Source organism: Gorilla gorilla, chromosome 3, assembly GCF_029281585.2.
Source record: "Gorilla gorilla gorilla isolate KB3781 chromosome 3, NHGRI_mGorGor1-v2.1_pri, whole genome shotgun sequence".
NCBI lineage: Eukaryota > Metazoa > Chordata > Mammalia > Primates > Hominidae > Gorilla > Gorilla gorilla.
The window spans coordinates 204,807,814-204,820,052 of record NC_073227.2 but is presented as its reverse complement, the minus strand read 5'-3'; the positions used below and the strand labels follow the sequence as shown (position 1 = coordinate 204,820,052).

General features: G+C 44.8%; 1 protein-coding gene across 3 annotated transcripts in view; it reads right to left on the bottom strand.

Moving 5' to 3' along the window:
- Positions 1-989, bottom strand: part of STOX2 (storkhead box 2) — a 225,007-nt gene extending 224,018 nt beyond the window's left edge. For 2 of the 3 annotated variants that reach the window (XM_055384869.2, XM_055384870.2), the window contains exon 1: positions 135-989. In XM_055384869.2, the coding sequence (XP_055240844.2) occupies positions 135-498 (364 nt within the window). In that variant the 5' untranslated portion in view covers positions 499-989. The remainder of the gene's footprint in view (positions 1-134) is intronic. The other variant, XM_055384868.2, reaches the window with a different exon arrangement.
- Between the last annotated feature and the right edge of the window lie 11,250 nt (positions 990-12,239).

Genomic DNA, 12,239 nt, shown 5'->3' with positions numbered 1-12,239 from the left:
CGCGGGCACCCAGGGGAGCCTCGGCGGTGCCCGCGGCGGGCTGGGGCAGGGGCAGGGCGGGGCACCCGCGACCGCACGGCACGGACGCGACCCGGTGGGAAGGGACGGGACGGGCGCGCGGCGGTCGCACTCACCCAGGCAGCGGATGTGGAAGCCCGAGGGCGGCCGCAGGGCCCGGCGCGTCCAGCCCTCGCGCAGCGCCTCCAGATGCTCCTCCTTGCCCTGGATCAGCAGGACCTGCTCGTCGATCCAGCCCAGGAAGAAGGTCTCGGCCACCGCGGCCGTGACCTTCTTGTTCCAGAAGTGCTGCATGTTCTCGGCTTTGAAGTCGGCGAAGATCTCGTAGCCGATGTGGTGCCGGGCGAGCTGGCGGGGCTGGGCCGGGGGCGCGGGCCGGGCTGCCCCTGGCCTTTGCCCCGCCGGCCCCTCTGCCGGGCCCAGGACGATGGCCAGGGAATGAGGCGCGATCTGCAGAAACTTCTCCATCTTCCCAGGCATCTGCCGCGCCGACCTGGCTCACCGAGGCCGCCTCCCGCCGCTCCCAGGAACAGCCGCCGGGACGTGGCTGCAAGACCAGCGGGGAGCGCGACCGTCCCCCAGGGCAGGGCTGGCCGCGCCTCCCCCGCGCCCGCGTCCCTGCAGCCCGGGCGCCCGGCGCAGTCCCTGGGCGCAGCCCGCGGGTCCCTGCGGGGAAGGGACGGTGTGCGGGGCCCGCTCCGGCCTGAGCTCTGGAGCGCGTTACCTGCAGCTCCGGGCCACCCTTCGGGCAGCGCTCATTTTCCGGCCTCGGCACCCTCGCCTCCCCGGGCGCCCAGCGGCCCCGCGGGGGCGGAGACGCGGGAGGAGGCGGTGAGGGGGCGGGCAGTGCGCACCGCGCCCGGGAACCCCCTCGGCTGGACGCGGCCTGAGGAATCCCAAGGAGTCCGATGAGGGAGGTGGTCGGGGAGCGCGGATGGCCTAGGGGTGAGCGTTTGGGTGTTGGGCCTCGAGGGAGATCAGAAAGCGGGGGTTGGGGGGGACGCAACGGCGACACTTGGAAGGCACGGATTCCGGAGCGGCGAGTGTCGCTCCTCCCCACGCTCCACCCCTGCCCCCACCTCCCACCTCTCGCTGGAACAAGTGGATTCGCTGACTGGTTAATGAATGTGCCCTTAGAAGTGGCTTTTTAAAAAACTTAGTCAACCACGAAAAATTGTCATCAGTCCCTCCTCCCAAACTCTTGTGGAATTCTACTCTCTTGTCTTCAGCATATACTTTGGCCTACCCTAGAGGAAACCCAATCAACCATTAACCCTCAGTTTATGAAGAGGTTACGGAAATTTACCAGGAAAGGTAACGATGATGCTTTTAAGAAAATTCCTTACGTTTGTTTCTGTGCAAAATTCTGTTTGACTTATATTTTAATCGAGAGAGACTAGTAGTCATATGTGAAAAGAGATGATTGTCATAAGAAGCATTAAGAGTTATGCTACATTTACCCAGAGCGGTATTTAAATTTCAATGTGCATCACCGTCACCTGAACACGTATTAAAACGCAGGTATCTGGGCCCCATTCCCAGAGTTTCCGATTCAGTAGGTCTAGGGGAACCCGGTTTTTAAAATTTCTAAGAAATTCCCAGATGCTGCTGCTACTGCTGCTGCTGGTGGTCTCGGACCACACCGTGAAAAACACAGAATGTCCAGCCTAGTTTTGGGGAATAGAAATAACTGAACTGTTTTCCGCTGGCGTCCTGTGATTTTATTATCATGAAAAAGTCACTAAACCCGGGTCTAAAGACCTGAGGTGTTTGTTTTGGTTTGGTTTTGGTTTTTTTATTTGTTTGTTTGTTTTTGAGACAAGGTCTCACTGTCGCCCAGGCTAGAGTGCAGTGGCGCAATCTTGGCTCACTGCAACCTCCGCTTCCCAGGTTTCTCCTGCGTCAGCCTCCCCAGTAGCTGGGATTACAGGCGGGCGCCACCACAGCCGGCTAATTTTTGTATTTTTAGTAGAGACGGGGTTTCACCACATTGTCCAGGCTGGTCTCGAACTCCTGACCTCAGGTGATCCACCCACCTCGGCCTCCCAAAGTGCTGGGATTACAGGCGTGAGCCACCGTGCCCGGCCAAGACCTGAGTTTTAGTCTTACTGCAGGATGCCCTATTGAATAAAGCAAGAAGGCATAGCCCACACTGTTATAATAAACAGAAACTCAGTTTCTCCATCTGCAAAATGGGAGTTGTTAAGTCCTGCTAAGTCCCTGTCACTGGACTGGTGAAGGAATCAAGCAAATAAATGGATAGGAAGTCACCTCAGATGATAAAGTTTTCAGTCAGCATGAGGGTGTTACAGACCCTAGGTGCTTTTCAGACCTCAAAAAGCCAAGAGCTGGGTTTGACATAGGAAGGCCGCTGGAGCAGGGCATCCTGACCTCAGAATTTCCCGGGCACCCACCGTGTGGGGAGACCTGTGATTTTCTTGCCTGGCTTTTGGCGCTTTCGTATTAAGCCTCCTCAATTTGGCCCCGTTGAAATGCCGCATTCCTCACCCTCCTTGCTTAGTGTCTGGGCCTCAGGAAGAAAGGAAGTGATGGTGGTTGGAAAAATGGAAGAAGGGACGATTTTACACTTGTGACTTTTTTTAGTTTGCATTTGTCTCTTTTTTTGTTTTATTTTGACATAACTTCAGACAGAGAAAAGTGCAAGAATTATACAAAGAATACCCACATATCTTCACCTGGGTTCCTTAATTAACATTTTACTCTGTCTCTACACATGCACAAATTCTTTTTCTAAATGATGGAACAATCTCCCTACTATAAATTATTATTTTACTCTTTTAATTAATAAATATCTTTCTGAGGAGTATTTTGAGATTATATAAATACCATCCTGTTACTTCTCCATTGTTTGCTCATTATAGTGGTCTTTGATTCTTGTTTGTCTTGATATTATAATGGTTGTTAAATTCTGGTATTCCAATTTCATCATGCCTTCTACGTGTATTCATTGTCATTCTACTGTAAAAATGAGCTTTCCTTTATTATTAAATAACAGCGTGGGCTATGCCTTCTTGCTTTATTCAATAGGTTATAATTCTTAAGTATTATCATTATTTTGATGTTCATATTACCCCAAATTTGGCCAGTGGGAGCTTCTAAAAGCTGGCTCTTACGTCCTTTAGAATTGGTCTCACCATTCTCTGGGCACTTCCTTACTTTTTGGCATGTCAAGATGTTCCAGAATCATTTTGCTGCACCCCTACAATCAGCCATTTTCCCAAGGAACTCTGATTCTTTTTAGTGAATGGTATTTAGAAACCAACATGTGGCTACTAGGGGTGCTCATTGCTACTGAGGTGACATTGGGTTTTGATTAGTCCATCTATTCATGAGCAGCATCCGCAAGATACTATAGTTCTTCTCTTTACAATATGTCTTCAATCATCTGTATAGGAAACATGAGGCAGCGTAGCTTCGTACAAATAGGTTGGATGCAGGGTGGGACAATGTGTGTTCAGTCTACTTATCAGACAGATGAAGGACCTTAGGCAAGTGACCTGTTTAACTCTGTAGTTTCTCATTTCTAAAATGGACAGTTGTCATGAGAAGCAAGATATGTGTAAAGTGCCCAGTACCTGGTAGGCACTCAAGAAAACACTAATTTCTTCCCTTTCTACTCATTCACTCATAGATGCACATTTTTTTCTTTAGTGTAGCTCTCCCCACAACCTCCAGATTTCTGCTTCTCTCAGAGCCCAGAATATCACTGCATTGCCATGTTCAGGCTTTCCCCTCCATGGAATAAAAGAAATGCTGCTCTGATCAGAGGTGAGGATTTTGCTGCTTCTATTGAAGGTTCTACAACATCTTGCTTTTTAAAAAAGCATACAATCACAAGAATGGCCTGTAACCCCACCACTCTGGGAGGCTGAAGCAAGAGAATCACTTAAGCCTAGGAGTTCAAGGCCAGCCTGGACAACAACAGTGAGACCCTGAGTCACAACATTTGTTTCAAAGATTAGCCAGGTGTGGTGGCATATGCCTGTGATCCCAGCTACTCAGGAGGCTGAGGTGGGATGATTGCTTGAGCCCAGGAGCTTGAGGCTACAGTGAGCTGTGACTGTGGCATTGCACTCCAGTATGGGTGACAGAGCAAGGCCCTGTCTCAAAAAAAAAGAAGAATGAATTAACTTAAAGCTCATCTTGGCAAGCTATCCCTTTGGTGATTGAATGCCTTCCAGAAGTCTTCTAAATGACCACTGTTTACGCAACACTATCTCCTGATCAGGCCCTTTCCCAAACTTGTGTGCTTCCAAACTAATGTGCTAGCCCCAGAAACCATGCTGCAGCAGCTGTGTTTGGGGTCTGTTGCTCCGCCTCTCTTTACCCTGTTCCCTGCTCATGAAGACCCTCCAAGCCTCCTTGTCATCATCCAGATGGCCAGAACAGTCTCCCAATCTTTCCAAACCACGGTGCTTCAAGGTGCCAGGGCAAAGCATGCTCCATGATGTGGGCCTTCCTCCCAACTCAGGATACTCTCAGTCACTTGACACTAAGGTAACTCTGTGCCCGGAAAATCACCAAAAATAGCTCCTTCATTTTCTGTGAGCAACTCCTGAGCAAAAACATACAAAATACTGCAGGAACAAGCAACCATCTGAAATAGTTATACATCTTTTTCCCTAGGAAATTAAATGCAAAACTGCCTTCAATATAGACAACCTTTGACATTCTCAGCAAAGCATGTTTCCCTCTTGAACGGCATCGCAAACATCTGTCCAATCGGCTCTGCGTTCTATTTGCGTAACTAAATGGCCTATTTTATTTCCTCAGAACAAAGAATATTTTCTAGAATACTCAAAGGAACAGTGTTTTCAAATAGCTACTTCTTGAAAGATTACTCAACCCTTTGGAAAAAAAAATAGGTTTTCCATCTTCCACTACAGCTATCTAGTCTCAACAGCCTTAGAGCCAAGTTTTAGTCAAAATTAAGACTCAAATGTTCCCTCTCCTATCCCTGAATCTGTAAAAAGAAAGCATCTTTTTCCAAACTCATGGCTTAGGAGCTCAGCCCTAAGATGTCTGGACAAGTCGTATCTGCATACTCTTTCCGCATCTTGATACAGAGGTCTTTGTCTTCCTTAGGCAACAATTCCTCCTGATAATAAAGAGTAAAATTTAGTTCAGCACCCGGGGCATGGAAAGGTCTTTAATTCTTACAACAGCCCTCTAAGGCAGATCTTATACCATCTCTATTATTTTGTGGACGAGGAAATTAAGGCACAAAGAATGTGGGAAATTTGTATAGGATCCCCCAGCAATGAAATGCCTAGGTTTAGAATTAGAATCTAAACCTAAGCAGTTTATCCCAAAGCTCAAACCCCATGTTGTCCCATCTGTCCCACTTACCTAACCAATTACTGGTAGATAGAATATCCTATTAAGGTCCTTCAACAGCGCCTCTTGCATAAATGATACTTGACATTTGTATTAGTCATCTATTGCAGCATAACAAATTATTCCAAAATTTAGCAGCTTCAAACAACAAACATTTTTAATCTCACAGTTTCTGCAGGTCAGTAATCCAGGCACAACCCCACTGAGTGCCTGAATGGTTTGGATCTGTGTCCCCACCAAACTCTCATGTTCAATTGTATTCCCCAGTGTTGGAGGCGGGGCCTGGAGGGAGGTGATTGCATCATGAGGGTGGGTCCCTCGTGAATGGTTTAGCACCATCCTTGGGCACTGTTCTTGTGAGTGAGTTCTCACAGGATCTGGTTATTTAAAAGTGTGTAGTGCTTCCCCTATCTCTTTCTTGGTCCTGCTCTTGCCATGTAAAATGCCTGTTCCCACTTTGCTTTCTACCATAATTGTAAGTTCCCTGAGGCCTCCTCTAAAGCTGATGACACCATGATCCTGTACAGCCTACAGAACCATGAGCCAATTAAATCTCTTTTCTTTATAAACCACCCAGTCTCAGATATTTCTTTATAGCAGTGTAAGAACCAACTAATACAGTGTCTGTGGCTCAAGGCATCTCAGGAAGCTGCAGTCAAGTTGGGGCTGCTGTCTCATCTGAAGGTTCAACTGGGTATGGACCCATTTCCAAGCTCATTCACATGATTATTGACAGGATTCAGTTTCTTGAAGGTTGCTGGACTGAGGGTCTTATTCCTCACTTCATGGAAGCCCACTGTTTTTCTTGCAACTTGAACCTTTCCACAGGGTAGCTCACAACATGCCAGATGGCTTCCCTTAGATCACCCAAGAGAGAAATAACATCCCATCACCTCTGCTGCATTCTGTTTTCTAGAAGTGAGTCACTAAAGCCAAGCTCACACTCAAGGGGAGGGATTTATACAAACGTATGAATTCCAGGACACAGAGATCATTAGGGGTCATCTTAGAAGCTCCAGGCACATTTATAATGAACCATGAAAATGTTTAATTATGAAGACAATTACAATAAAGTGACAAATAAAAACAGCAACTTCTAATAGAAATGATCTCCCTCACATAGAGATAGCAAGCTCTTGGCACCCACGCAATCAGAAAACCTATTGATCTTCCCAACAGGAGGGGCTATCTTAGAGGATATACCATCAGAACTCAATGGGACTAAGAAAAGAAGATTCTTTATTGGTTCTTACTGCTGTCATCATTTGCATTACTATCAACCTCATTAACATCATCGTTACCAATTAATGATTACTTACTATACGGCAAGCAATGTGCTAAGAACTTTTCATGTGTGGTCATATTATTGTGTTTTGGTTTTTTTTTTTTTTCAGAAGATAGTCTTAATGGCAATCATATTTTTCAGATAAGTGACACAGTGAATTTTCATTTTCTTTTTTTTGAGATGGAGTCTCACTCTGTCACCCAGGTTGAAGTGCAGTGGCATGATCTTGACTCACTGTAACCTCCCCCTCCTGAGTTCAAGTGATTCTTATGCCTCAGCCTCCTGAGTAGCTGGGATTACAGGCAAGCACCACCATGCACAGCTAATTGTTGTATTTTTAATAGAGGCGGGATTTCACCATATTGACCAGGCTGGTGATGATCTCCTGACCTTGCGACCCCCTGCCTCAGCCTCCCAAAGTGCAGGGATTACAGGCATGAGCCACCGCACCTGGCCCAAATTTTCATTTTCAATAATCCTCAACTCCCAGTTGTCTCACAGTATCTTCCATTCATGGACTCAATTGTTTCCTCCATGTCAGTTCACCAAAATGTGCCTCTGAATATAACTTCTGTTTCTTCCTCAGCCTTTCCCTCTCTTTCCCCTCCCTGCCCCACCTATACCATCCCCAGTCTCTTCTCTCTTTTCCCCTATCTCCCGCTGCAGCAGTAGCCAGGAGCTAGGACAGACACTGTGATGAATGAGCATTCCTTCAAATTTAGAAAAACAAGATAAAAACCAGTCAAGAAAACATAATGGGTTTAAGGGGAGCAATCACCACATAAAGGAATGACCTTGAGTGTAGTTATAGCATGTCAAACAGGTGAAGGGACAGACAGAAACAGGGAGGACCTACCTTAGATAGGATGTTGAGGGAAGCCCTCACAGAAAAGGTGGACATGTACTCCAGCCCAAAGGATGAGAAGTAGGCCAACTTGCCAAGACTACAGTGATCCCATAGATATATAAAACATTAGAATAATAATTGTTCCTTCTTACTGATTTTGTAAGAATGAGGCATTTTATATATATAAATATATATTTTTATATATAAATATATATATTTACATATTTTTATATACTTACATATTATGTATAAAATATATAAATAAAAACAATGAGATATGTTATATATATATATGTGTATACAAATATATATAATGCCTCATTCTTATAAAATTAGTAAGAAGGAACAATTATTATTCTAAGTTTCCAAGAAGGAACTGAGGTTCTCAGATGTTAAGTAATTTGCCCAAGGTCGCACAATGAAAAAAGCCAAGATTTAAACTAGATCTATGAATTCAGACCCATGCTTCGTCACCATCCACTGCAGCTTCCACAGGAATGTAAGAACCGACATGATAAACCAGTGTTACTTTAGTCCCAAGAAATGCATGCACCAATTTACTTGAAAACATTCAGGAAAAACTATGAAGAACTGCTTGAATATCTAATCACATAAGAAATCCTCAAAGCCATCTCAAACTCTCTGGGGAAAACCTTTGCCTCGGTTGTCTCAATCCTGAAGTTCAAGATGAGTGGGATTTGGGGCAGGATTAAAGAGCATGGTGAATGAAATTCTTTGTCAGCACTTCTCCCCACTGCCCGCAGTCAACTGCCTGCCATTCTTGCTGGGGAAAGACGGCCTTGTAAACTTGCTCTTGGCCAAGTTTATCAATTGCTGATTGTCCACTATGCTATAACAGAAGCCCAGACAATCATCAGTCATGGAGGTGCATTCCTGCCTAAGTGCCTCCAGTTTGGAATTTCTGTTTGTGGCAGCTACTGTTTTCTACAAATCTCTGCCACAATACCTCCTGTTCACATGCATATCTATGATATGACATTGCCACACTTCCATCAAGAAGTAGAAACCATCTCTCCACCCCCTTCACTCTGGGCAGGCACCGTGATTTCTTTAGCCAATAGAATAGAACTGAAGGGATACTGCATGAGTTCTGGCTGTAGACCTAAGGTCTCATCGTTCCCAGTCCTGCCTCATGGAAGCCAACCACCACGTAACAAGTGCTACTACCCTGTATTCATCGTATTGTGAGGAAGCTCAAGCTAGTCACATGGAGAAGGTGTGCAGACAGAGTGCTGCTGGCCAATCCCCAGCTGTTCTTGCCATCCCAACCCAGGAGCCAGACACATGAGTGAAGGAGACGTTCCAGCCACAGAAGACACCAACTATGGAAGAGCTGAGGCCCCAGACTGTTGGCCCCAGTTGAGCTGTCCCAGACATATCTGGCCATCCAAGCCACCCCAGCTGAAACTTCCAACTTTGTGTAGCAAAGGTGAGCCATCCCACTTTGCCCTGCCTGAATTCCTGATCCACAGAATTGTGAGCATAATAAAATGGTGGCCTTTTTACATCACCATGTTTTGGGGTGATTGATTACATAGAAATAGATAATTGTAACACCATTGTTCTTATAATATATGCATGCTAAATGTAGAACTACAATTTATAAGAATCCAGGCAGAAAATAATATTTTAATGACATGCTGATTATGCATCTATGGAGAGTCAGCTTTTATAAAGAAAAAAAGAATGTCCTTCTATATTATTTTGATAGCACAGTATTGTAGATGGATTACCTTCTCTGCAGTGTCATGATGCAGCGTGAAAGCCCTCGTCAGAAGCCAGGCTATGCCCTTGGACTTCCCAGACCGCAGAACCATGAGCTAAATAAGCCTCTCCTCTTTATAAATGACTCAGTCTCAAGTATTCTGTTAGACTCATGAGTACATAATTCCAGGCACCAATTGGTTATGTGTCAGAAACAACAGCATCTGCACAAAAAAACCTTACTGTTGTCAGGTACAGTGGCACAGGCCTGTAATCCCAGCTACTCAGGAGGCTAAAGCAGGATGATTGCTTGAGCCCAGGAGTTCAAATCCAGCCTGGGCAACATAGCAAGACCCCCATCTATAAAAAAAGATAAAATTTAAAAAGTAAAAACCTGGCTCAAGCCTGTAATCCCAGCATGTTGGGAGGCCAAGGTGGGAGGGTTACCTGAGCCCGGGAATTTGAGATCAGCCTGGGCAACATGATGAGACCCTGTCTCTACATTAAGAAAGAAAAAATGAGTCAGGCATGGTGGCACACACCTGTAGTCCCAGCTACTCAGAAGGTTGAGGCAGGATCACTTGAGTCTGGGAGGTTGAGGCCGCAGTGAGCTATGATCATGCCACTGCACTTCAGCTGAGTGACAGGATGGAACCCTGTCTCAAAAAAAATAAGAATAAAAACCTTACTGCAGTAGGAAGCCAGAATTTCCACAGAACTTCTATAACCATGGGGGTGATCATTTATTCTAATTACAAGCCTTCTAAAGGATTCTTTCAATAATAACCCAACCTTAATTGTGTCATAACTCTTATGCAGTATTAGTAATTTTTTCATGCTTACGACTACATGTTTACCTACAAGCAGGAATCCATCAACTGTTGAACCTTCAATTATGTGTCTGCTACTGCTTATCCCAGATAAATAATAAAAATAGCTAGCATTTATATGGTGTTTCCTATATGTCATGCAGTGTGCTAAGTACTTTATGTATATTCACTTATTTAATCCACACAGCAGCCCTATGGGATAGATACTCTTGTTATCCTAATTTTACGGACGAAAATTGATTCAAAGAGAATTAAGCAACATGTGCAGGACCTCCACTGTTAAGTCACTGCTGTGGTTTGGATTTGTTTTTTGTCCTCACCAAAAGCCATGTTGAAATGTGGTGGTATTGGGAGGTGGGGCCTAGTGGGAGGTGTTTGGGTCATGGGGGCAGATTTCTCATGAATGGCTTGGTTTCATTCTCGTGGTAGTGAGTGAATTCTTTCTCCAGCAAGATGGGATTAGTTCTCTCAGGAATGAATTCATTCCCATGAGATCAGTTGTTATAAAGTGAGGTTCCTCCTCCTGTTGGGTCTTCCCATGTATCTGCTTCCCCTTTGACCTTCTCTGTCAAGTCATGATGCGGAGTGAAAGCCCTCACCAGAAGCCAGGCTGCACCCTTGGACTTCCCAGACTGCAGAACCATGAGCTAAATAAAACTCTCCCCTTTATGAATGACTCAGTCTCAGGTATTCTGTTACAGCAACACTGAATGGACTAAAACAGTCACCAAGCCACGATTCAAGCCCAGGCAGTCTGGTTTCAGAGTTTGTGCTCTCAACAACTACACTGTGAGACCCCCTTCCACTGTTTTTTAAAGAGTTCATGATGGTCTAGTTATTGTAGCCACACACGTGCGAATCACTTACTTTAAGGATATTGGCTATCTCTTGTGGTTGAGAGTGAATATGATATTGAAAACACTGCCAAGGCACATCCCATACATCACTTCTTCCCACAGCCTACCAAAGACACTTACCTTAGTGAAGATCCTGTACCGATCTACCCTACAGGGAAGACTTTTTGACTGCCTGAGACACTTTCTCAAAGTGGCTCAAAATGCTCCTAGAAGCTTCTCTATCTATTCTGATTCCTCACTAAATTTTCCCAAAAGGATTCATCTTTTCTGGTAGGAAGTTTAATAGTACCACTATCAGTGAAAGCGCCTATGGCCTAACATTGAACTGCAAGTGGCTTTTGAGATGCTTCTGAATAATGCCTCTGTTGACAATTCCCCCAGCCATGACCCCTCTCTACTTACACAGCACTGGCCCTGGCATTTCAACTACAATGGCAGAAGCTCATCCCACTTCAAAACCAAATTTCAAAGAGCAGTGTGCAAAACATATATCTCTTTGTCTTCAGTTTCTATTAGAGGTTTGCTTATGTTCCATTCCTGTACCTGTGACAGCAGCAATTAAGAGTGGAGACCAATCTAGCATAATACTTTCCCCATTAGAACATTTGACTCTTTTCCTGCTTGTTATTGTAAACCCAACCCAAATTTCATGCTAAATTCATTTTTATTTGAACAAAAATTCCACCAGCCAAACCAAATTATGAAATGTTGACAGTATTGGATATCCATATCATGAGCGTGCATGTCTCAGGCTTTAACACTGAGTGATTCGAAGCTACTAAATATTGCTCCCATTCGTCAACAATCATGTATCAGACAACTCTTGTATTCTAGGCAGTGAGCTGACTGCTGGACAAAGAGAAATAGATGTGACATGGCCCTTGTTTGGAGGGAGCTTGTAGTTTGTAAAAAGAAACAGACAAGTCATCCCCCCAAAATGAAGTTATACTAATTGGTGGAATGGTAGAAACATGTACATGCTGCAGAGCAGCAGAAAGGAGAGAGGGGCGTCAATGGAAGGAGTGGCTCGTTGTAAAAGGGAACTGGGAATGAGAGAAGACAGCTTGCAGTGGGTGACACTGGGCTAACACTTGGGAGAGGAGTACTTGTGGTATGGTATTGATGTATTATGTATAGCTCTTTCCAATCTAAAGATCTTGATTCACTGCTGAGTCTCTATCATTGGGAAGTATGTCATAAGAAAATGGTTATTAACACTAGAGTGTCAGTTTGGGATGGATTTCTTTTTATTTATTTTAAAGTTAGAGTAAAGTTTCTCCAATAATAATTTTACTCTCATTCTTTTGCATATTGCTAAG